Here is a 23073-nt window from a genome sequence, read left to right as displayed (position 1 = left end):
GTACAGCTATGTTGAGTGTGTCTTTAAAGGCAGCCATTTTGTATTGTTTGTTAACTGGATTATTTTTAAATCTGTTGTGTTCACTTCATTACCGGTATTAGTTTTGTCCTTTTTTAATTGACTGCAGCTCATACCCAAAATTTGACAAAACGAAATATTAGTGTAAAAGCAAAAAGCAAATTTAGTTACAATTCACATGTGGCTTGCCTCTTGTTTGGGAGGCTATTCACATTTCATTGGTGCCATTCATAACAGAATGTTTGGGCTTCAATGAGAAAAGATAATTATCAGCTATCATGATGACCTGTATTACAATAGGCCTGTGTTTATCATCTCGAGATTGCCATATAGACCGCTATTTCTGATTTGGGAAATAATCCTGAAGTTACAAATCGTGTCTTCATCAGCTCGAGATTTTACCTTGAAACTCGAGCTAAAGAAATTAGCTCAAGATATTTTGCTCAGCACTCGCGCATAGTGCAAGTCTTTGGGCTGGTGAAGACGCACCAAATAGCGGGATATTTTGCCAAATAGCGGGATCTTTTGCAAACTAACCCAAGATATCTTGGGATGATTATTTCAACCAAATATCCCGCTAATTGCAACTTCGGGCTGATGAAGCTTCAAATTAACTGGATAATTTGCGATCGGGATAGTTCAAATAGCAGGATATTTGGCAATCTAGAGCTAATGAGGACAGGCCTAATGATTAATGTAAGCAATGGATTGAAGCACATTGGCTTTGAATTCTTTGTGCCATCTAGGGGTACAATGCACCTCTTCTTTGAAACATTACCTCTGTCTGTCTGCACATTATTATTTGTTAGACAATGGTAGTAATCCTTTTATGAAATAACAGTGGGTACATATTTATGATACATTGCAATGCAGTTTATTTGAAAGCCTTTGTAATCATCATAGAGGAATATTTGTCAATTTGTTTCATTTTCCTGATAAGGCCAAAGGGTCCATGTTATAAAGGTCTTCATGACAAGAAATGGAGGAAAATTGCTGTAGGAGAGATTTCCATGTAAATTAAATGTATAGTGCATACAAAAATCATTTTCATATTATTGTGATTGTTGTACAGTTACAGAGAATAAAATTGTGAAGATATATGATTGTGTATTATCTATTCCTGTATGTACCACAACTGAAAATAGAAAATGAAAAAAAAAAAAGATAACCAAATAAAACAAACTTAAGTTATTCTTTATCTGAATTTCATTCTTGTATTCAATTGAAGTGTCACCTCTGTTTTATACCACATATTAGTCTGAATTCCAGACCACAACCTTTCTAACCTTTCTAATTTCATTTTTTATGAATGGATAGAAGTTAATCTAGTCTGGATGATGTAGACTATATCCACTCTCACCACTATAATCTGTGAATAAAAGAATATGATGAAAGTGATGATAGTCTTCATAATTCAGGCTCTTCTTAATTCAGGCTCTCACCATTGGTCTCTCAAGGGACGTCACAAATCTACAGAATTTACATTTTTATTATAGTTCATTGTTGAAGGAGAAAATTCACTTGCATTGTAAAGTAAACTAAAATAAGATTGCGGTTCATGCCCTTAAAAAGTCTTGAACCAGATATTAAATTAGATTTGTGCCCACGATCTGTACGTCCCTTGAGAAACCTATGCCCTGGAATGGTTAGAGGAACTAGTGGCATGAACGGTCTGCCATAGTTTAAGTCCAACTTGAGTCGATCTTAGTCTTCGTGAAACACTCCCAGGTTATAATATTTCTTTGAGAGAGATGGGTCATTAAAGATAAATTTGAGTTCTTGTAAAAAAAAAAAATTCTCACAGAATCAAACGAAACTTACACTGAATGTTCAAGATTACAAATAAATGTCATTTGCCAAAGTAATGAGCATAGAAAGATAAGGAAATCAAGGTTAGTAGTCCCATATACATCTTTCTGTGTACAGTGCTTGGTTACTTTACCAAGACTAAGCCAAATTTATTATGACTTTGACGACTTCAGAGCTTTGCAGTACACATGATTAACTTTTTCTGATCCATTCCACACCTTTTCTTTCACAATGCATTGGCATGGCCAGAACTCAACTTTTAAGCTTGAATATTCAATGTGTCAGACTGCGGTCTATTGTCCTTTACTTTTCCAATTTCGCCTGTTGGACGAAATTCATTACGATCTTCTGACATCTAGAAGCACCGCAAAAAAAATACCGCCAACAAATGCCAGACCTTCACGAATACAAACATATGTTTTGATTTAATAATGACATTTAATAATGACTCTGGACCTACAATGTACATGTATTCACCAAATCAAGTCAACAAATAATCACAATACATGTAATCATATATTTCATTGTTCTTTCATATATTTTACGGTGGATTCGTGATCCACAGCACCGTTTAGCGAAACCAGTTTTTAATCGTTTCATGCAATGCATAATAGGGGAAAAGTCAACAAAAATATCAGCTCTGGTTTAGTTGTATCCTCGTTACTGAAGGAGATAAGGGCATCTCGGCCCAGTGTAGGGTGGGAAACGTTTGAATACCTTATCAGGGGTAACAAAAATTGCATCAATTTAAAAAATATCGGTCTTATTGACCCTACTCACAATGTTTTGGTCATTTTTTGACCCAAACTGACCCACAATGTTTGTAAAAAAAGTCAATGATGGTAGAAAACATGGTTGATTAACCCCCATCAACAACAATATGGTGATTTCAGTCATTTTTGTTGACCAAAAAATTATCATTTCTATTGACCACCAAATTTTTAGTCAGAATCAGGTGATGGGTGGGCTTAGACATCCAAATTCAACATATAAATGTGCACTGATATCGGAACAACCGATCTAATTGAATGAATTTACACAGTTCGGTCCACTTTGGTATTTCAATAGGTACTAGCGATTTTGCTGGGCTGCGCTGATTGAAAAATGTCAACCGTCAGCTGAATAATTGGCCCCTTCCGGCTTGCCGTTGAGGGCGCTGTTCATTGTGAATCTACTCTATCGTATTGATATTAAAGGTACTATGTCCCATTTGAAGGCCAGATAAAAGAGAAGGTTGAATAACAACCATTAATTGTCAAATCGGCTTGAGTGCTATCAAGTCGGTAAGTAATATTCTGATTTTCAGACCATTGTACCGAATGGTCGTACATTTTGTGCTACGTAAAGATTCAATCAGTTTAATTTTGGCCATTACAAGAATTGGGTTATTGATGTTGAAAAATGCTCATGTACCCTTTACAGCTCATTTTATGTATGTTATTACCAAATAAGAATAAAAAGCCAGTCAGTCACTTAATAGTGTCGGACTGTCGGACAGTGAAGTCTAGCAAGTAAACGGGTTTCCTTGCATAATTTGAATATTAGGACACTGTTAACGTTTAAATTTCACAGATAGGACACATATGACATATATATTCCTGCAAAGTTCTACAGAATTTGATGTTGGCTGCAAAAAGGGACATATGGTATCTTTTAAAGAATCACCATCGCTTATCAATGAAGAATGTTGATATACCAGAAGCGTTCATGTTTTGTCCTGTATCTTTCTTCACAAAAAGCTGTCAAGTTCGAAAGCAATATTCAATCCTGCAATGAACATGCCACGCCTACACTACTCAGTGAGCTGAATGGGTGAGGCTTGTGAGTAAGTCCATTCAGAGAGGGACATCACATTTGACTCCACTGAACAAGAATCTTCTCATTAGGTTCTATTCAGCAAGAATCCTCAATGATTGCAGTCCATACGTGGAGGTGTCATCATCATGATTTACATGCAAGGTGTACATGTATGTCACCGTTGGAGTCTTGAAGACTTGTCCTACAGGTGAGGGGCGTGACATTATCTGTCCAACCAACCTATACTACTCCATGGCCATACCTAGAAACAAGAAAGATAAAATGGCGTCAAACATTACCGTCTACATGGGTGATAGTGAGCAATAAAAAATAAAAAACACGCCCCCGTGAGTAAAAAAAAAAGAAGAGGATTTGGAGGGGGGGGGGGAAATGGCACAACATCCCCCCCCCCCCCCTTTGAGTAAGAAAATTGGGAAAATAGGGAAAGATAGGGAAGAATGGAGAAAATAGGGTAAAAATCAAGAAAATCAGGATAAATTTTTTTTTGGGGGGGGGGGGGGGGGATTGGGCAAAAATCAGGAAAAATTTTTAAAATCGGGGTTTTATCAGGCCTGCTTCTAAATATTTATTCATGCAAAATTATATTGGGCACTGGGATGGGGTAGATCATCATGCCATATGAATAAGAAAGTCTTGCAATCTACAGCACATAATCTATAATAACAAAGATGATTACGATGATGGTGATAGAGGTAGAAAGGATCATGATACTATGATACTATAAGTACTATTCAATTCAATTCAAGGTTTTATTTCGAAAAACATAGAGTACAATGATGCACATGCTGCAGCTAAAAAGCTGAAAGGTATGTGTTTACAATGATCGAGGATACATAAAATGGAAAAGTATATCCATTCACAAAACATATCTTCATTATCCTACAATGAAACCATGACAGATAAAATACTGGTCTGGTTAAAAAGACAGCTATTCAAATATACAAATAAAAAAGATTGGGCTCGATAAGAAAAACTTAAAACAATCAGCAATTATTAAGAAGATCAATGAAATATGGTATTGCACTTTGTTTAAAACGCGAGGTTCTGAATTTATATGGACTAAACTTGTGTTGATTTCGTAACGACATGCCAACAATTTTGAGTTCAGGTATCCAGCCTTTGCATTGTGGGTTATTAATGAATTACTACATGTACTTGCAGAACAAAATTATCAAAACATTCCAGGAGAGTCTGTAGAGACAAAGTAGAGTATATTCACTGTCATGATAATGAATACATTCACTGTCATGATAATGAGTATATTCACTGTCATGATAATGAATACATTCACTGTCATGATAATGAGTACATTCACTGTCATGATAATGAGTACATTCACTGTCATGATAATGAATACATTCACTGTCATGATAATGAGTATATTCACTGTCATGATAATGAATACATTCACTGTCATGATAATGAGTACATTCACTGTCATGATAATGAGTATATTCACTGTCATGATAATGAATACATTCACTGTCGTGATAATGAGTATATTCACTGTCATGATAATGAATACATTCACTGTCATGATAATGAGTACATTCACTGTCATGATAATGAATACATTCACTGTCATGATAATGAGTATATTCACTGTCATGATAATGAATACATTCACTGTCATGATAATGAGTACATTCACTGTCATGATAATGAATACATTCACTGTCATGATAATGAGTACATTCACTGTCATGATAATGAATACATTCACTGTCATGATAATGAGTACATTCACTGTCATGATAATGAATACATTCACTGTCATGATAATGAGTACATTCACTGTCATGATAATGAGTACATTCACTGTCATGATAATGAGTATATTCACTGTCATGATAATGAGTATATTCACTGTCATGATAATGAGTATATTCACTGTCATGATAATGAGTACATTCACTGTCATGATAATGAGTATATTCACTGTCATGATAATGAGTATATTCACTGTCATGATAATGAGTATATTCACTGTCATGATAATGAGTACATTCACTGTCATGATAATGAATACATTCACTGTCATGATAATGAGTACATTCACTGTCATGATAATGAGTACATTCACTGTCATGATAATGTCAACAAGATATTTGAGAGTAGAAGTTGTTTACCCTAAAGAAAGCTCTGCCTCTAATAAGACCAAATGGTACAGGTCCAAATGTTCTGGAATCCGTGGAGTTGTTCTGATTATCACCTTGAAGCCACACGTGACCCAGCGGAATCTAAACACAAATTAGACAAAGAATAAATGTAAACATATATATTACATGTACTTGGGACTAAGAAAATCTCTTTCTAATAGTAATGCTAAAATTTTGTTATATTAGAGATACAAATGATCGATTAAACACTAAAACCCCCTTTACTTAGAACATTGAGAGCAGGGAAATTGCATATTATCACAAATTTATCTGGCCACTGCCACTATACTATCTATGTAGTACATGTACATGTACATGGCTTCACTCCAGCATGCTATACACTGTTTATTGTGTAGCAGCGGGTGTAGCTTGCAACACTCACTCAGTGATTCAAGTGGGGAAGTTCTCATTTTTCTCTTACCCTTTTGTAACCCTTGTCAACAATTGGAATTCATACTGTAAAAGAAATCTATCACAACATTGAATTTTTCGTAGATTTGAAAATTTCTTGCCAAGTACTGAAACCTTTCTGATTTCTTGAAGATACCGTAGTACAATATATGATCATTCCTGTTTTTATGCACATTTTATGTAAACATTGCATTAATGGTCCCTGGACTACTGCATTGTACATGGTATATGTTGATATTAATAAACCAAAATTGAATTGAATTGAGTTGGTACATGTATTTTAAACTCACATATTTGGTGGTCTTGAGAAATTTCCAGGATGTTTCTTGCGGTATTTGATCACATTCTAGACCTAAGACTCTTTTACATAAGAACTGCTTTGGGTCTGTGGGAGACTTGATGATCACTATGTCACCCCTGATGAGAAAAACAAAAGGTGTGTCATCATTAACTCGAGGTTGCCAAATAGCACGCTATTTCTGATTTGGGAAATAATCCCGAAGTTACAAATCGCGTCTTCATCAGCTAGAGATTCAACCTCGAAACTTGAAACTCGGCCTTGAGAAATTAGCTCGAGATGTTTTGCTCAGCGTTCGCGCACAGTGCAAGTCTTTGGGCTGGTGAAGACACACCAGACAAATAGCGGGATATTTTGCAAATTATCCAAAGATATCTTGGGTTGATTGTCCCGACCAAATATCCCGCTAATTGCAACTTCGGGCTGATTAAGATGCAAACTAACTGGATAATTTGCGATCGGGATAGTTGAAATGGCGGAATATTTGGCAATCTCGAGCTGATGAGGACAGGCCTAAAGAGGTGCATGTATCAACATGTGATTAAATGAATTATATCTTGTAATCACCCTGGGGGGTGTTTCACAAAGGCTTGAGATTGACTTAAAGATACTACCGGTATTTCCCATTTGCAAGGGTTTGAAAATGGCTTTAAGTGGGAAAATATTGACCATCAGTTGTCAAATCAACATCAGTGATTGCATTCACCTAAGTAATAGTCTGATTTTTAGACCCTTGTACCGATCGGTCATCATTTTATGCGGCACAAAGATTCATTCAGTTTAATTCTGGCCATTACAAGAAGTGGGTTATTGATGTAGACAAATGCTCATATACCGGTTACAGCCCATTTTATGTATGTTACTACCAATCAAAAAAAATATGTCAGTCAGTCACGTAATAGTGTCTGACAGGGAAGTCTAGAAAGTAAACAGGTTTCCTTGCAATTTTTTTTTTAATACTAGGACACTGCTAACTTTTAAATTTCACAGATAGGACATACATGTATATGACACATTCATAATTCCTGCAAAATTCTACAGAATTTGATGTTGGCTGCAAAAGGGATATATCTTTAAAGTTGGACTTGAACTTTGGCAGCCCATTCATGCCACTAGTTCTTCTAACCATTCCTGACATTGGTTTCTCAAGGGACATACAAAACGTAGTCAAAAATCTATAGACTTTACTTTTTTTTTATAGTTCATTATTAAAGGATAAATATCATCTAAAGGGCCTAAATCACATTGTGTAGTACAAGTCCAAGTCTTAAATATAACTTGAATTTACTATAGAAGTAATTTTTTTCTTCAACAATGAACCATGAAAAATGTAAATTCTGTAGATTTGTGACGTCCCTTAATTGAGAGACCAATAATGAGAGCAGGCAGTGGCATGAATGGCCTGCCATAGTTCAAGTCCAGCTTAAGTTGATCCTAGTCTTTGTGAAACACCACTGTCTTTTATACAAATCTGGAAAGTATAAGAACATGATGAATTTTTCAAGTTGTGATTGATCATACACATGTTTGCAGCTTCTTGAATACGTATTTCCATTTCCAATCACTTTAACCCAATATGATTCGCTTATCATCAATAAACAGTTTACCAGAGATGCCAACCTCTTGACACCAAAACAGACTGAGTATCCTAAAAAAAAAAAGATTTTCATGAAAACTCGACACTACCACTGGCCCGTCGCCCCGGGCCAGTAAAATTTCAGAAAAATGTCTTACTAGTAAAATGTTTGCTCTGTCATTCAAATTTAATGAGAAAATTTTGAAGCAAACTTTTTGTTGGGGTTGCTGGGGTTTACTTGTACATGTTTCTATTTGATTCCGCTGTTTTTATCGGTTTAGAAGAATTTTTTGTTTAAATTGTATTTTAAGAGGTGATATCCTATTTCACATTTATTATTGTACTAAATGGGTCATTCCATGTCAAATCACCCAAAAAATCTGAAAATCTTAACCCGACCATTTTTGATTTTGATGAAACTTAGTGTACTTGTTGGGTGTGATCTCACAGCACCAAATCCAAAATTTTAGGTCAATTGGGTGAGGGGTTCGGGAGATACGGCCCACCAAATTTTGAGATTTTTTCAAAAATGGGGGTGGCGGGCCTACCTTTGAACCCTTGTATCTCGGGATCTAAAGGGTCAATCTTCACAAAATTTGAAGTGCTGGAAAGGGTATTCAATAAGGATTCTAAATCTGCCGCCATTTTGAAAATTTGTACATGTTGGGGTACTTTGACCTCTTGACCTAAGATTTGACCTTGAAATTGACCTTGTGGATCACGTGACCTTGACAACATTTGTCATGAAATGTAATCTCTGACATGTTCACTTAAACATATAAAAGTTTCAGAGATATAATATTTTTTGTTTAGGAGCAATAAGGATTGAAAGTATCCATACTTACAGATATTCACAATAAACCCTATTGTAATGTATAGAATACATGCAATATGCACAGTACAACATACATCTTCCAGTTGTTTTTTTGTTCTAGTCATATCCATTCTAAATGTCAGCAGTACTTGAATAGAAATAAAATGACAAGTTCATATAGGCCTAAAGGGTTAACAGGATGTATGGCTTTAGGCCTCTGAGTCGGTTCTAGGATAATTACCCCCCTGGAAAAATAACCCCCAGGAAATGTTCACCCCCCCCCCAAGACAATTACCCGACAATTACTCCAAGGACTATCACACCCAGAGGTTAATTAAGCCCAGAAAATTACCTCCTAGGACAATCTTCACCCCCCCCCCCTCCCGAGAGGACAATTACCCCCCCCCCCCCTGTAAAAATTACCCCTCAAGGATAATTACCTCCCCCCAAAAAAATCTGCTTTGATTAAAACCAACTTATTATCAGGATGGACTTCCCCTTTAATGAATAGGGGGGTAATTATCCTAGGGGGTAATTGTCCGGGGGGTAATTGTCCTCGGGGGGGGGGGGGGACAGATTGTCCTAGGAGGTAATTTTCTGGGGGGTAATTGTCCTCGGGGGGACCTTTCCTGGGGGTTAATTTTCCAGGGGGGGGTAATTATCCTAGAACCGACTCAAAGGCCTAAAGCCATACATCCTGTTAACCCTTTAGGCCTATATGAACTTGTCATTTTATTTTCTATTCAAATACTGCTGACATTTAGAATGGATATGCCTAGAACAAAAAAGCATGTGGAAGATTTATGTTATACTGTGCATATTGCATGTATTGTATACATTATGATAGGGTTTATTGTGAATATCTGTAAGTATGGATACTTTCAATCCTTATTGCTCCTAAACAAAAAATATTATATCTCTGAAACTTTTATATGTTTAAGTGAACATGTCAGAGATTACATTTCATGACAAATGTTGTCAAGGTCACGTGATCCACAAGGTCAATTTCAAGGTCAAATCTTAGGTCAAGAGGTCAAAGTACCCCAACATGTACAAATTTTCAAAATGGCGGCAGATTTGGAATCCTTATTGAATACCCTTTCCAACAATACACATTTTGTGAAGATTGACCCATTAGGTCCCGAAATACAAGGGTTCAAATGTAGGCCCGCCACCCCCATTTTTGAAAAAATCTCAAAATTTGGTGGGCCGTATCTCCCAAACCCCTTATCCGATTGACCTAAAATTTTGGATTTGGTGCTGTGAGATCACACTCAATAAGTACTCTAAGTTTCATCAAAATAAAAAATGGTCGGGTTAAAACCATTGGGTGATTTGACATGGAATGACCCAAATACGATTTAATCGTACTGGTTGGCATCTCTGAACTGAACATGATAAACATTCAATTTCAATTTGAACAACTTGATTTCAATCATCTAACCCTTATAATTTGCTTATCATCAAAAAACAGTTATACTGAACATGATAAACATTCAAGTCCAATTTGAACAACTATACTTCTTATACGTGCTGACATACATGTATGTCCATAATGAAGTTCAGCATTATCTTACAATTGCCAATGTTTACATTTACCTTTTGATGTTGAATAGAAACCTAGTAGTAATATGTTCAGTCAAGACTATGTCTCTCTCCTGAATGGTTGGTAGCATAGATGGACCAGTGCACTGCAAGATAAACAGTTCAGATCATTAAATGTTAAAGGAATTGGGTTTCTTTATCTGAGATTCTGAAACAAAATCCTGGATTTAGCTCATGCTGCAATCATAATTATAAACCTTTAGGTCAGTCAGGAACTCCATGACTTTTACAAGCTGATCGCATGTCTGATTATCAAGATAATTATGATTAAAATGTCATATGTCGAAAACAGTTGCCATACAGTTTTGAACAGTTTGTTATAACACAACAGTCTATTGGGAAATACATGGCAAAACCTGTCATTCAAAGATTTTTACTTTTTTGAGGCACTTCATGATAATTTTGAAACGCCATTTGTTTAGGGCTCCAATATTACACCATATCACAGACACTGATAACACATAGGGCCATGCATCTCAGATTTGTAAAACTGGAAACACTGTTAAACAATGCCTTTATAAAGTGGTGGTTAAGTATTCATTTGCTGGGCATAATGAATTATCTTCTACATTTCTAAAGATTTAATTAATGGATTAATCACTTAAAGGGAAAGTCCACCCTGATATTTACTAGGTTTTAATAGTAGCAGAAAATATGATGGACAGATCAGTGAGCTAAATCCAGTTGAAAGCAACAAAAATAAAACCATGATTTTTTCAAGCTGCGATCGATTGCAAGAATCACCCTATTCTCAGTTATCTTTTTATTCAAACCAAATAAATTAAAGGGTGCAAGATCTGGTTTTTCTTAAAAATCTGTACCATCTGAAAGTAATAAAATTTACTGAATGATGCAACGATAGAGTTTTCTTGGTTAAAGTTAGCAGGGTCTTCATCAAAATTAACCTGTTAGCTTTTCACACCCTTGCTTGCATATCACTTTCAAGGGAAATCTAGACTGAAAATAAGGTTGAAATGTGTGATTACAATAGGAACAGGTCAGTGAACATTTGAAAGAAACTGGATGGGTAATAAATTATGCATGATTGTATCCGTGTTTCAAAAGTCAAGGAAAACCAGTTATTTCACTGTCACTTGACTTTTGTTCCTGATCATGATGGGATATTGAGTATCTACAAGAAGTACAAGGAGTACAATTTTCTGATCATTTTCTCTCAATATGAACCCTTTTGGCTGTATTCTCATGTTGTTCTCCCAAAACAGAAACTTAAAAGATGAAGTTGAGTTCTGGTCACGCGATTGCCATACATGCCAACATTTGAAAATCAGAAATCTGTACAAATTATGATATTTTCAAAAAAAAGAGGAACAATCCTAACTCTCCTATTCAATACTACAGACAAATTTGTACAGGAAGAGGAACACCTCCATTAAAATGATAATTATCTTCTCCCAAAAAGAGGAATGTTCCTCTTTAATCTGAACAGTTGGCATGTATGGATTGCATTGAGAAAGAAACGGTGTGGAATCGATCAGAAAAGGTTGATATATACGGTAAGTATTGGTGTGTACTCAGTACTGCAAGGTTCTGGAATCATCAAAATGATGACAAAAACAAATTTGGCCCAGTCTTTGTAAAGTCACAAGCACTGTACACAGAAAGATGTATATGGGACTACACGAGCATGTGGCATAAAAATCCCTCCCCAACTTGATGACGTAACATGCCCTATTTAGAATGTTAAGGCATTTGAAGAGCCACATTTTTCAGGGAATATTTTTTATCTGATGTTCTTCCCCAATATTAAATGCTCACAAATTATTTTTCACCTCTTCCCAGAACTCAACCTTCTCTTTAAAAGGGGAAGAAAAAAAGTTTAAAAAATGATGTTTCTTACCAGTGTGAAATCAAAGATGTATTCTGAAACACAGTAAGCCCCACAGTAACAGAGAGCAGAATATTTGACTACTTGACCAACTAACTTGGCAGACTTGGTGAATAATGATGTCATCTTCAACACTCTAGATGCATGGCTAAACACAAATCAAAAGAAAGGAGAGTTTATTAGTCATATTCCAACATTGAATTCATCTAAAATGCAAAGGAAAGTTTACATTTACTTCTTCAAAATAAAAACCTCTATATCTGATTTAAGCCCATCGAATTCCGGGAAGGGAAGGGGAGGGGGGAGGGGGGAGGGGGGGGAGGGGGGGGGGGGGGGGGGGTGAACCCTATATGAATATGATACACACTGTCAGACTGTGTCAGTGTATATTTATGTATGTACAGTGTACGTTAGAATTATAATGCCATCAACCTAGCTGCATACCAACAATTTCTCAAAAGGGGAAACATTAAGAAGAATTTTGTGTGTGTTTATAATCAAAACAAGCTCATTTTGATTTGGAAATCACAAAATCATGATCTGTTTCTTCAGCCTTGGGTCCAAATTTGGGGCGTCTTCTTTAGTGGTATTAGATCTATGCATTATGGTAAACATGCAATATGCAGGTAGTAAAGACGACGTACATGTACAACATGGAAGGAGGAGGTACAACATGGAAGGAGGAGGTATAAGAAAAGACCTTGAAGTTCGCGAAGATGAGAAGGACCTTGGTGTAACTTTTGATTCATCCCTAAAATTCGGTAAGCATGTGAGTGTAAACAGACTACCGGTAACAGCTAATGAGGCCAACATGATCGTCGGAGTAATCAAAATAGCTAGTCCGCCACAACAAGAGAATCCACAAGATCAAGGAGCGAGCCACACATCTCAACATCCAAGTATAGCTTCACACACAATGCAATCGCATGACCATAAATGGTCTTTATCTTTAAACTTAGTAAAATTCAAAAGTGATTAAACATGTTAATTAATGCAATGGATTTATGAAAACCCTTGATTCTTGAACCTGTTGAAATAAAATGACCTCAGCTCATTTCAGTCAGGCCCTAAAAAATCAAATTCTATACCCAAAAGTTCTGTATCTTTCTTTCGTTAGCTTAAAGAGAGAGAGGCTTAACTTTAGAATACCCCACCAAAACGACCCTACCCCCAATAGGAGGCTAACGAACTAAAGTAAAGAGACAGAAACGTTGTGTCTAACGCGGCCTTAATCACGCTGCTGGCGCTCTTGCCCGGCCAAGGCCTACCCGGACGCTAGGGCTAGGCGACGTTCTCGAGAGGAGACCGGCGCGCGGCTCGGCGACCACGAAGGAATTTAGAAACAACAAATTAATCAAACCTCTCCAAGATGACTATGAGCTGTGCTGAGATATGTAAATTGAGGCTTGGATTTCAACAAGAATGGTCTGTCACCGTCACGTCACAATTTCAATGTTCACCTTTATTAAACGTAAAAACGAATCCTATTTCATTACGAGCTAGCCAGCTGCCTAGTTCAAATTCGTGAACGAAGCTCAAATTCGTGAACGGATCATGCAAAGCGCGATCCTCAGCTCCCAGCTCCTATGTATCCAAAATAAATTCGTCTGAATATAATTCGTCCCTGCAATTTTTTCCATCAAATGGGCAACAAAGAGATTCGATCATACACAGTATGTCCTCCGTAGGAGGACTAGAGGGCCAACTAAAATCGTGACCTTTGACATTTCATAGGTTTTGCATTGGATGCATTATGGGGGTTTTGTCCGATTTGAACGACGGTTTTGGAGGGTCAATGAATATTCATGAGCAATGACGTAAAAAATACGTTTGTTGATTGGCCATCGACAAAATGTTTTATGTATTAGGTCATGCATAAAACATTTTTTTCATTCCCAGAATTCCCTACGATTTGAGCACGAAAATGGCGGTTGTATGAACTGCAACTTTCAAGTTATTCAATTACGAACAATGAAACATTTTTCTTTTAAGTGAATTTCTATTATAATAGAAGTTTGTCAAGTACATCTCAGTGAAGCAGAAAATCTTCAGGCAAACATCGACATCAAAGTGATACCATATGGATACCAAAAAAGTAAGTAAAGATCAATTTTGTGTGAAGATCTCTGAAATGATTGTGATGTGTTCGTCATTGCAGTGAGGGGATCTCCGCATTGTCACAACGTATTACCCGGTTAACCCTCTACCCCATCCTCTTTTCTTTCTTCTGACCAAAGAATATTAACTGATTGAATGAACTCTGATTTAAGTCATCGACGGTAGTATTTTTAGAAAATATCAGGATTTTACCGTAGGTTATTTCATTGAGCACATCTCATAATTTTAAGTTCAGTTCATAGCTTGATTACCGATAGTAATCGGTCGTAGATGTGGACCTGTTGGAGACTGCGCAAATGGCTCATTGCTAGTCCAAGCCGATGAGATCTCGTCGAGCCTATGTGTCTCTTATGATCTTCAATCCGCCGGTTCTAGCCGGCTGTAACACTCCACCAAGAAGCGACTGCGTTTCCTGAGCTGGCGCGGCTATAACTTACAGTGTGTTACTGTAAAGCCTAGGGCTAGGCTAGTATTCATAGCATAGTCTGGCCTGAATTTTCTGTCTCTTTTGTTCGTTAGCCTCTGATTTGGGTAGGGTCGGCTCCTCTCTTCAGCCGGCCCTACCCAAATCAGAGGCTAACGAACGAAAGAGACAGAAACATTCGGGCTAAGCAGAGCCTAAGCAGTGAGCAGAGCCTAGGTCTAGATCTAGACTAGTCTAGATCTAGCACTTAAATATAAACAGCATTTAACCCCACATCTAGTATAGGCCTAGATCTAGGGCTAGATTCTAGGTCTAATGCATTCTAATAAAGAAAGACTAAATGCCTGGTGTAGGTGGATCAAATAAATGATGTGGAAGTTATGGAGAGGGGGGGGGGGGTGCACAATCAGTGTGCCCCCTTTTTCAGATGTGGCATAGGGACGGGTCTAGATCTAGATCTAGAGTCTAGATTTTATGCCACCCCTTTTAGTTTTATGTTGGTGAGAATTCTGGATCCAACCCTACATATGATATGGATATTTCTTTCTCTATTAAAGGACATGAACAAAGTTATAAACTGATAACTAATGCATTTGATATTAGCAGGAACCTTACTAAGTTTATTTTTTCTTTAAATTGTAGATCCTATGGAACAAAGAAGCAGATAATGATCACAGAAGTGCAACAAAGAGCACCAGGACCTGATCATCAAATGTTATGGTGTAGATTTAATCAGGAACAGGACACCTAAGTTGAACTCTGGCAAGGTATGTTTGTATGAAGTTCGAAAATATTCAGGCTGTATAATCTAAGCCCATGCGAACACCGCACGCGACTTGGACTATATACAAAGATTTGGGGAACTGTCATCTTGTGTTGCATTATATCTTGTAATTCTCATTTATTCTCTAGCTTTTTATTTAGGTGACAAACTATGGTGTTGCTACAGTTTATTCTCTCAGCATATTAAAAGATGTACTCAAAGGCATTTTTTCCTAAATATTACATTATATCTAACAAACCTTTGTTCACAAAAGTCTAGCAAATTAACTTAAAATAAATTGGAAATTACTTTTAAAATAATTGGAAATACATCTAAACCTTTACTCTTCTTTTCAAAAAAGGCCCTATCAGATAGACATAAGTTTATCATTTTTTAATAAAATTAAAATGCAAGACCTAAACAAAGTGGAAAGGTACTAGATCTATTTTTGAAAATCCAATATAATGCAGCAGTTTTAATCTTATTTGATTTCTCCTCTCTTTTTGTTTTTATTATGCAGGTTGTCCCTTGCAGAAGGTTTGATACCCAGGCTTCTTTTGTACAAGTCCCTAGTCCACCCTCATCTTGAGAACTGTTCCGGTGTCTGGGATCCCTACAACATCTCGGATGTCCAGGACGCTTCTTCACAATGGGGACCACAAGAGAAGCAACAGTTTGACTGAGATGATCAGCACCTTTTAGTTGCCTACTATATCTACAACTACAAGGCACTCTGCAAGAAGACTGGGAATGGTGCGCAAGATAGTCAATGGTCTCTCCGCTCTTCCTTGAAAATTTTCCCACTGCACTACTTATAGCTATTTGCGCCCTCTATATAGCAAACAATGCCTAATCTGTGCCTGTTGGTCCCCCATGATCCTCTTTTTCTTATATTAATTGAGAGCTGATTTGATGAGATAACCACCTGTCAGTGACCTTGCAGGGTGGTCTTATCCCCCTGGCCAAACTAGTACAGACGGGCTTTAACAAATCACGAGCAGGAAGTACCATGACATGACCCTCCAGTTGCACCAAGCCAGAAGCGACATAGGTAGACAAGTTTGCATTTGCCCAACACTCTATCCCAAAGTTAATGGAACTGACTTCCAGCAAATATAGTGCATGCTGACAGTCCAGAGAACTGCCAGGGACTACTTCTGAGGCATCTACTCTCCTTATCCCACTTAGAAACCATCTGTCTTCCTCACACCACTTGTAATCTTTAGTATTAGTTCATCCTCGTGATAGGCTACAACGCCTTTTGAAGATTACCAGAAGAAGAAGAAGAAGATATATCGAGGATCATGAAAGTAATCATTTGTTCTTTTAAATGCGTGTACATGTAACATTTTTTTTGGATATTTAATCTTAAGTCAAGTTCTGACAACAATATGAGGGATATGCTGAACTGGATAGTAAATTGAAGGGGGGGGGGATAAAGTGATGTAGTTCAATAGTAAGACTGTATTAATATAATTAATATTAATAATAATAACAATATTAAAAATAGTAACAAAAATGACAATGATCATGATAATAGCAGTAATAATAATGATAATACAGGTAGTAGTAAAAACAATAATAATGTCCAATGTTAGATAAAGTACTCATAAAACTCAGTATATACCTGTGCTTTACATAATAAAATAGCATGTTGGTATTATTGAATATTTTTTTCTTCAAAATCTACAGTAAATTTTTACAACTGAAAGATTTGAATTCAAGAGACAGCATCCCCCCATCCATTTTTCATCCTTTTGTTAATGTCATGTTGGATTTAAAAAGACTTTGTAGAAACAAAATATGTTGATAAATGAGTTCATAAATGTTAATAAATCAGTTAATACTGCTGAATTCTGTTCTTTTCATTTTCTTATTTTGTGAAATATATGTGATGATGCTGGTGATTATGATGATGTAGGCACTCTGTAATGATAATGCTGTATGACTGAGGTGAGATGGGGGCTGATGCAGTCTTGTGTAGAATTGAGTATGGTGTTCGACCTTTTAATTTTGTTTGTTTTTATCTTGAATCAGCGAGATAGATTTAACCATCTTTCCTAATGAGAGAGAAAGCGGAAATGTAACAAGAGAGTGGGCAAGACTAATGAATAAATGCAGTATAAAAAATGGTTTACAATAAAGATGAGGGGGGGGGGGGGGTTAAATAAAGAATAAGTCGATGCCGAAATGATGAAAGCATAGGTAATTGGGGTAATAGAGCCTATGGAAATGTCACTATTAGAAGGGGTCCCTGTATTGAAAATGTTACTGTTGGGGGGGGGGGGGGATTTTAAAAAAAAATCAGTGGCGACGAATGCAAGAATGAAAAGAACGAGACAAAATTGAAATTTCATTGGGGATGGGGCACAATATGAAGATCATTGAAGTCGAGGTGAGAATAATTCGTGAATTGGACACTAAAAATATGAAAATATCACTTGTTAAGTGGGCTAAATGATCAGTGCAATTTGTCTGATTTAAAAAATATTTAAGTTAATAAACGAACAAAAAAAAGAGGTAAAAAATGAATTGAGTGAAATGGGGTCATTATTTTTGCCTTTTAACTGAACTGAATTTTTTAAAATGTACTTTCCCCCCCCCCCAGTCCCCCCCCCCCCCCCAACCCCCCCCCCCCCCCCCCCCCCCCCCCCCCCCCCCCCCCCCCCCCCCCCCCCCCCCCCCTCCCCACACACCTCCCCATCTCTGACCTTTGTTCTACATTTATCCGGCCCAATTATGATTCTGTCGATATAGTAACGCATGCGCATTGTCTTTTTTTCATTGCGATAATATGCTAATAAGTGGAAAAGAGCTCATGAATATTCAAAATTTTAATTTAAATATTTTGCGCGCTGCGCGCAGTCCAAAATCCCCATTTCGCTGGTGCACTAAAAATTTGTCGTCTTCATAGGCTAATACACGATAAATGGAAGCAGTGTGCACTTTTGACCCTCCAAAATCTCCCCATGGCTAGACGGATGCAGAAGCGGAGTTGCACCCCCCTGATGGGCAATAAAAAGAACGCCCCCAACTTTAAAGAACGGCCCTATAGTCTTACCTGCACATATAATCCTGCATTACCAAAAAGTACTTGTAAAAGCTTTCTATCATTGGGGTGGAGGATTAATCTTGCAAAGAGGAACAAACTCAATTCTGATTGGGTTATAAGCACATCTCATATATAACGGCAGGGGCGGCGATTTCTTTTCATGACCGGGGGGGGGGGGGGACGAAATGCGAGGAAAAATTTGTATTCCATTGGTATCACCAGCCTGGCCCCCCCCCCCCCCACTCAGTGTTATTTAGGGTACGCGTATGCTCGTTCCCTCTTTTTGAAAGCACCCCCTATCTGAGGACTGCCATTTTTTCCGAACCCCCCTTTCACAGACTTTTCGCTGGCTTTTCCTGCCTTTGAGACCCCCCTAAATTCGGAATCATTTCTCAGGAGTGCAAAGAGATGAGAGAGAAAAAGAGAAACACCCCCTTTTTAAAGAAATGTCCGGGTAAAAAGTCAAGAACACCCCTTTTTTACAATTCTCAGGCCAGACTTTGTCGCACGAAAAGTACCCCCTTACCGGACATTTTGGTAACCCGCATGCGGTCATTCCGACCCTGGAGGGGGAGGGGGGGGGGCAGAAGAAAAAAAATCTGCGTCACCACCACTCTTACGCGTTACATGTAGGCCCCGCGGAACGTTTTTTCAAAGTGGGGGGGGGGGGGGCTATAGTATTTACGATCAGGTAGAGTGTAGCGTATATTGGCGTGGGCTCTGGGGGCAGAGCCCCGGCGGGGTCAAGGACGGAGCCCCCGGAAGATCAGGGGTTTTAGGCATTTAATTACGTTCAGATGAGCACATTTTTGACACCTTAATAGTGAAACTGGCAAGTCATTAATTGTGGGGTTCAGGGGGCTGAGCCTCATGAAGCTCAGGGGCTTTAGGCATTAAAGTACGGTCAGATGAGCATTCAGGGGCCCACCCTGGAGCCCTTGGTGGGGTCCAGAGCCCCCGGAAGATGAGGGTTTTGGGCAGTTAATTACAGTCAGATGAACATATTTTGATACCTTATTTGTGACACTGGAAGGACAATAATTGGCGTGGGATCCAGGGGGGCGGAGCCCCCAAAACTTCAGGGGTTTAGGCATTAAATCACGGTCAGTTTAGCTTCCAGGGTCCCGTCATATGGCCCCTGGAGGGGTCCTGGGGGAAAGCCTCCGCACGCTCAGATGTTTTAGGCCTTTAGGTCGGATGAGCATATATTTTGAAACCTTATATGTGGCAGGCCAAGTACTATTTTTTCTTTTTTTCTATTTATCTAGACATACTTTTTCAAAAAAGTAGTGGTAGGGGGGCTCGGGCCCCCTAACCTTCCGTTCCGTGGGTCCTGACATGTAGGCTTCTTAATAAGCATATGTTTTGCCTGACTGTAAATTTGGGGATTTTTCATTTTCCAACAAACGCAAAAAACCCGTATAATTTACACAAAGTGAGGAATTAGCATCACGAAAATCATGTCATTTCAGCAACATTTGTAAATCACGGGTATCGAATTAGAAATAAAACAAGTTTGAGTTTTATTTGGGGGAGGAAAATGCCCCCCCCCCCCCATCAGTCCGCTATCGGGTATCACGGTGATACCAACGGAATACAGGTTTTCTACAATATTTACTTGCTCATTCTAAAGGATATTATGCGACTGGTGGCGTAGCGACCGAGCTAGAAGATTTTGCATTTTTATTAGTCTAAACGCTGCGCTATTGGGCCCTCCAGAGCCTAAAAGTGTGTTGCAGTCTTTAGTTAGTATTCGCTATACATTTTCTGTATGCACTTTTTCAAATTTCAGGGGGGGGGGGGGACGTGTGAAAGGTGAAAAGGGGCATTTATGAAAAGGGGATAAGTCCTTTATTAGAAAGGAAAAAGGGCACATAACATCAGTTAAAAGGGAAATTATCAGAGGTAAAAGGGGCACTCAGATTTGAAAAGGGGCATTTATAGGAGGTGAAGGGGGCACTTATATAAACTGAAAAGGAATACCTTCTCGTACCTGAAAAGGATCATTATTCTGACCGGCTTAGACATTTGAAACTGCCCACACTTGCATACCGTCGTCACAGAGCGGATATGATACAAACATATAGACTTTTCCATGGGATTGACCGCAGTGACCCCAACCAATTCTTTCTAAGACCCTCGAATGACAGAACACGTGGCCACAACTTCAAAGTATCGATCAGTTAGAGCCTTCACTTCAATCCGAATGGGATCGTTTTCACAACGAGTCGTCAATTTATGGAATGCGCTTCCAGCTTTAGCTTATGATAGCCCATCTGTGAACTCATTCAAATCCAATCTGGAAAAAGCATGGAGAGCTAAATATGACATGTACAACCCTAAAGAAATGTTTCCTTGCTATATTGCATTGTCCGAAGCTCCGACGTTGGCGCAATCCCCATTACATACATATATTAATCCTGCTGCAGAGGGGCATATACGTAATTATACTTGAAGCCCAACATCAAGGTAAATCAAGGTAAATTATACCAGAGATGAAAAGGGGAAGGGGTTCTCTTTTTAAACGGGGGCATTTATCATTATGAAAAGGGGCAGTTATTAGAAAGGAAAAGGGCATCTCTTAGATTTGAATAGGTCGCTTATGAGAATGGAAAATTGACAGTTATTGCAGCAAAAACATTACCAGAGGTAAAAAGGGGGAAGGGGCACTTTTACATATTATTAGGGGTATTTGTCAAAGTAAAAGGAGCATAGGGCGCTTCTTACAGGGGGCGGGGCCTTCGCGCCCCCCCCCTGGATCCGCCACTGCCCTATTATAGAGATTCATGGACCTCGCTGCATGCGTGAAACTAGGATTTTGTTTTGGTTCACATTTGCATGTTGCTAATTAATTCAATTCACATTTTTTAAACTTCTTTATGCATTGCTTTAACTAAGCTTCTCGAAGACTAAAAGAAAGAGATAATTACGTTGGAGAACAAGACAAGAAGACCCCCTTCCGCACCCCCTAATCAGTGGCCTTAGTCCCTCCCCACCCCCTCCCCCCACTCCGAGAACGGAGGGATACAATGCGTGTTACCATAGTCCGGCACCAGAATTGTAAAAAAAGGAGGTGTATTTGACTCTTACCCGAAGATTTCTTTAAAAAGGGGATATTTTTATCTTCTTTTTTTCTCTCATCTCTTTGGACTCCTGAGAATTTTTTTCGGATTTAGGGGGGTCTCCAAAAAAGCCCGCGAAAGGGGGGTTCGGAAATGTTGCCAGCTAGTCCTGAGATAGGGTGCTTTCAAGAAGAGGGAACAATTAAGCATATACGCGTACCCTAAATAACACTGAGTTGGGGGGGGGGGGCGGCCGGGCTTTAGTTGTAACTATTTTTGTTTTAATTTCTAACTTTACAGACCAGTACCGACTCGATCGGCCCCTTGCAAGCAACGAAGCCGTTTATTGGCCCTTCATGCAGTGAATGACTGAACTACGAACGATAATGTGGTACATAACGATTATGCTCAGTGGCGAATATTTATATGGGCCGAAGTGTATTCCGACGATTGCGCAATCCGGGCAAACTTCTGAATTGCTACTGGCACTGCACTAACGATTGACGGTTCGGTCTACATTCTACTTTACCCTTTTAACCTTCTGAGGGATTGAGTTGTGTTTTCGACAATTTTGTTTACAGGTTCGTATCCATGATTCATTTATCATGCAGAAATTTAAGAAATTTAAAACATAACTCGTGTTGTTTGTAAATAATAAAGAGTCTTTGTACAATAGCATGTCGGTGCACACGTAGATTCTACAAGTATGCGGGCTTAATTGCAGAATACCCTACCATATCGTTAGTCTTCATATATTCGCTGTAGATATATATTATGATTTTAATGTTTGCGATAAAGGTTAAACAGGTATTGAAGATTGTATAATGCAAGTGATCGTATTCATTTGGTGGATAAAAAGTGGAATTTTACGCTGTTTTGTGCGTCGTTGCAGCGCTGAATTTGGTGTGTTCGTCGCTAATTTATGAACAATTTAGATGCCTTTCCTGAAGATATTTCATGCAAATTTTGGTTATATTCATAAGATCTGATATTTCTGGCCTTACCTTTGACTTGTTTCTCACTTGTTATATTCAATTAGTGGATTAAATCTTGAATTCTGAGCACTATTTCAGTAACGCAAAACGGCCGACCCATGTATAGTCCCACACACGTATTTGCATGTACATTTAGAGTTTATGCGCGCGCTCGCTACAACGTACGTTATCGCACTCAAACGAAGCATAGAGTCGATGCGTATTAGCAGCTACTGTACACAATCCAAGTGTGTCTTTCTAGTCTGCCTGAGCTGCCCGCACGCACGCACCGTACCACCATCGAATGAACAGAAGCTGTGAAAGTT

At 38.3% G+C, this 23073-nt stretch overlaps 1 protein-coding gene and 1 long non-coding RNA gene across 3 annotated transcripts; one reads left to right on the top strand and one right to left on the bottom strand.

Moving 5' to 3' along the window:
• Positions 1-3365: 3365 nt before the first annotated feature.
• Positions 3366-13915, bottom strand: LOC105447493 (mitochondrial inner membrane protease subunit 1). 2 transcript variants are annotated; one of them, XM_030989043.1, is made up of 6 exons: positions 13715-13915; positions 12367-12502; positions 10503-10594; positions 6506-6632; positions 5775-5885; positions 3366-3886 (listed from the first exon to the last, which is right to left on the bottom strand). In XM_030989043.1, exons 2-6 carry the CDS (start codon positions 12478-12480, stop codon positions 3848-3850), a joined length of 483 nt encoding a protein of 160 aa, XP_030844903.1. In that variant the 5' UTR covers positions 12481-12502; positions 13715-13915; the 3' UTR covers positions 3366-3847. The 2 variants fall into 2 exon arrangements, with proteins under 2 accessions (XP_030844903.1, XP_030844904.1); XM_030989044.1 differs by having other exon boundaries at positions 13815-13861.
• A 1471-nt stretch (positions 13916-15386) lies between these two features.
• Positions 15387-17466, top strand: LOC115925363. The gene is made up of 2 exons (XR_004064658.1): positions 15387-15663; positions 16180-17466. It is a non-coding gene; the product is annotated as an uncharacterized LOC115925363 (long non-coding RNA).
• The last annotated feature ends 5607 nt before the right edge of the window (positions 17467-23073 follow it).

The sequence above is a fragment of the Strongylocentrotus purpuratus genome, unplaced genomic scaffold, assembly GCF_000002235.5.
Source record: "Strongylocentrotus purpuratus isolate Spur 01 unplaced genomic scaffold, Spur_5.0 spur5_scaffold_18, whole genome shotgun sequence".
Lineage (NCBI taxonomy): Eukaryota > Metazoa > Echinodermata > Echinoidea > Camarodonta > Strongylocentrotidae > Strongylocentrotus > Strongylocentrotus purpuratus.
Note: the sequence above shows the minus strand (reverse complement) of the source record. Positions and strands in the feature narration are given on the sequence as shown.

Bases quoted from the DNA above. Each gene is read 5' to 3' on its own strand.
- LOC105447493 (XM_030989043.1), bottom strand. From the start codon at position 12,480: ATGACATCATTATTCACCAAGTCTGCCAAGTTAGTTGGTCAAGTAGTC. The intron at 5,886-6,505 runs GTGAGTTTAAAA...ATTTGTGTTTAG, and splicing joins TTCTCAAGACCACCAAATAT to ATTCCGCTGGGTCACGTGTG. The intron at 3,887-5,774 runs GTAAACAACTTC...TCTTGTTTCTAG, and splicing joins GAGGCAGAGCTTTCTTTAGG to GTATGGCCATGGAGTAGTAT.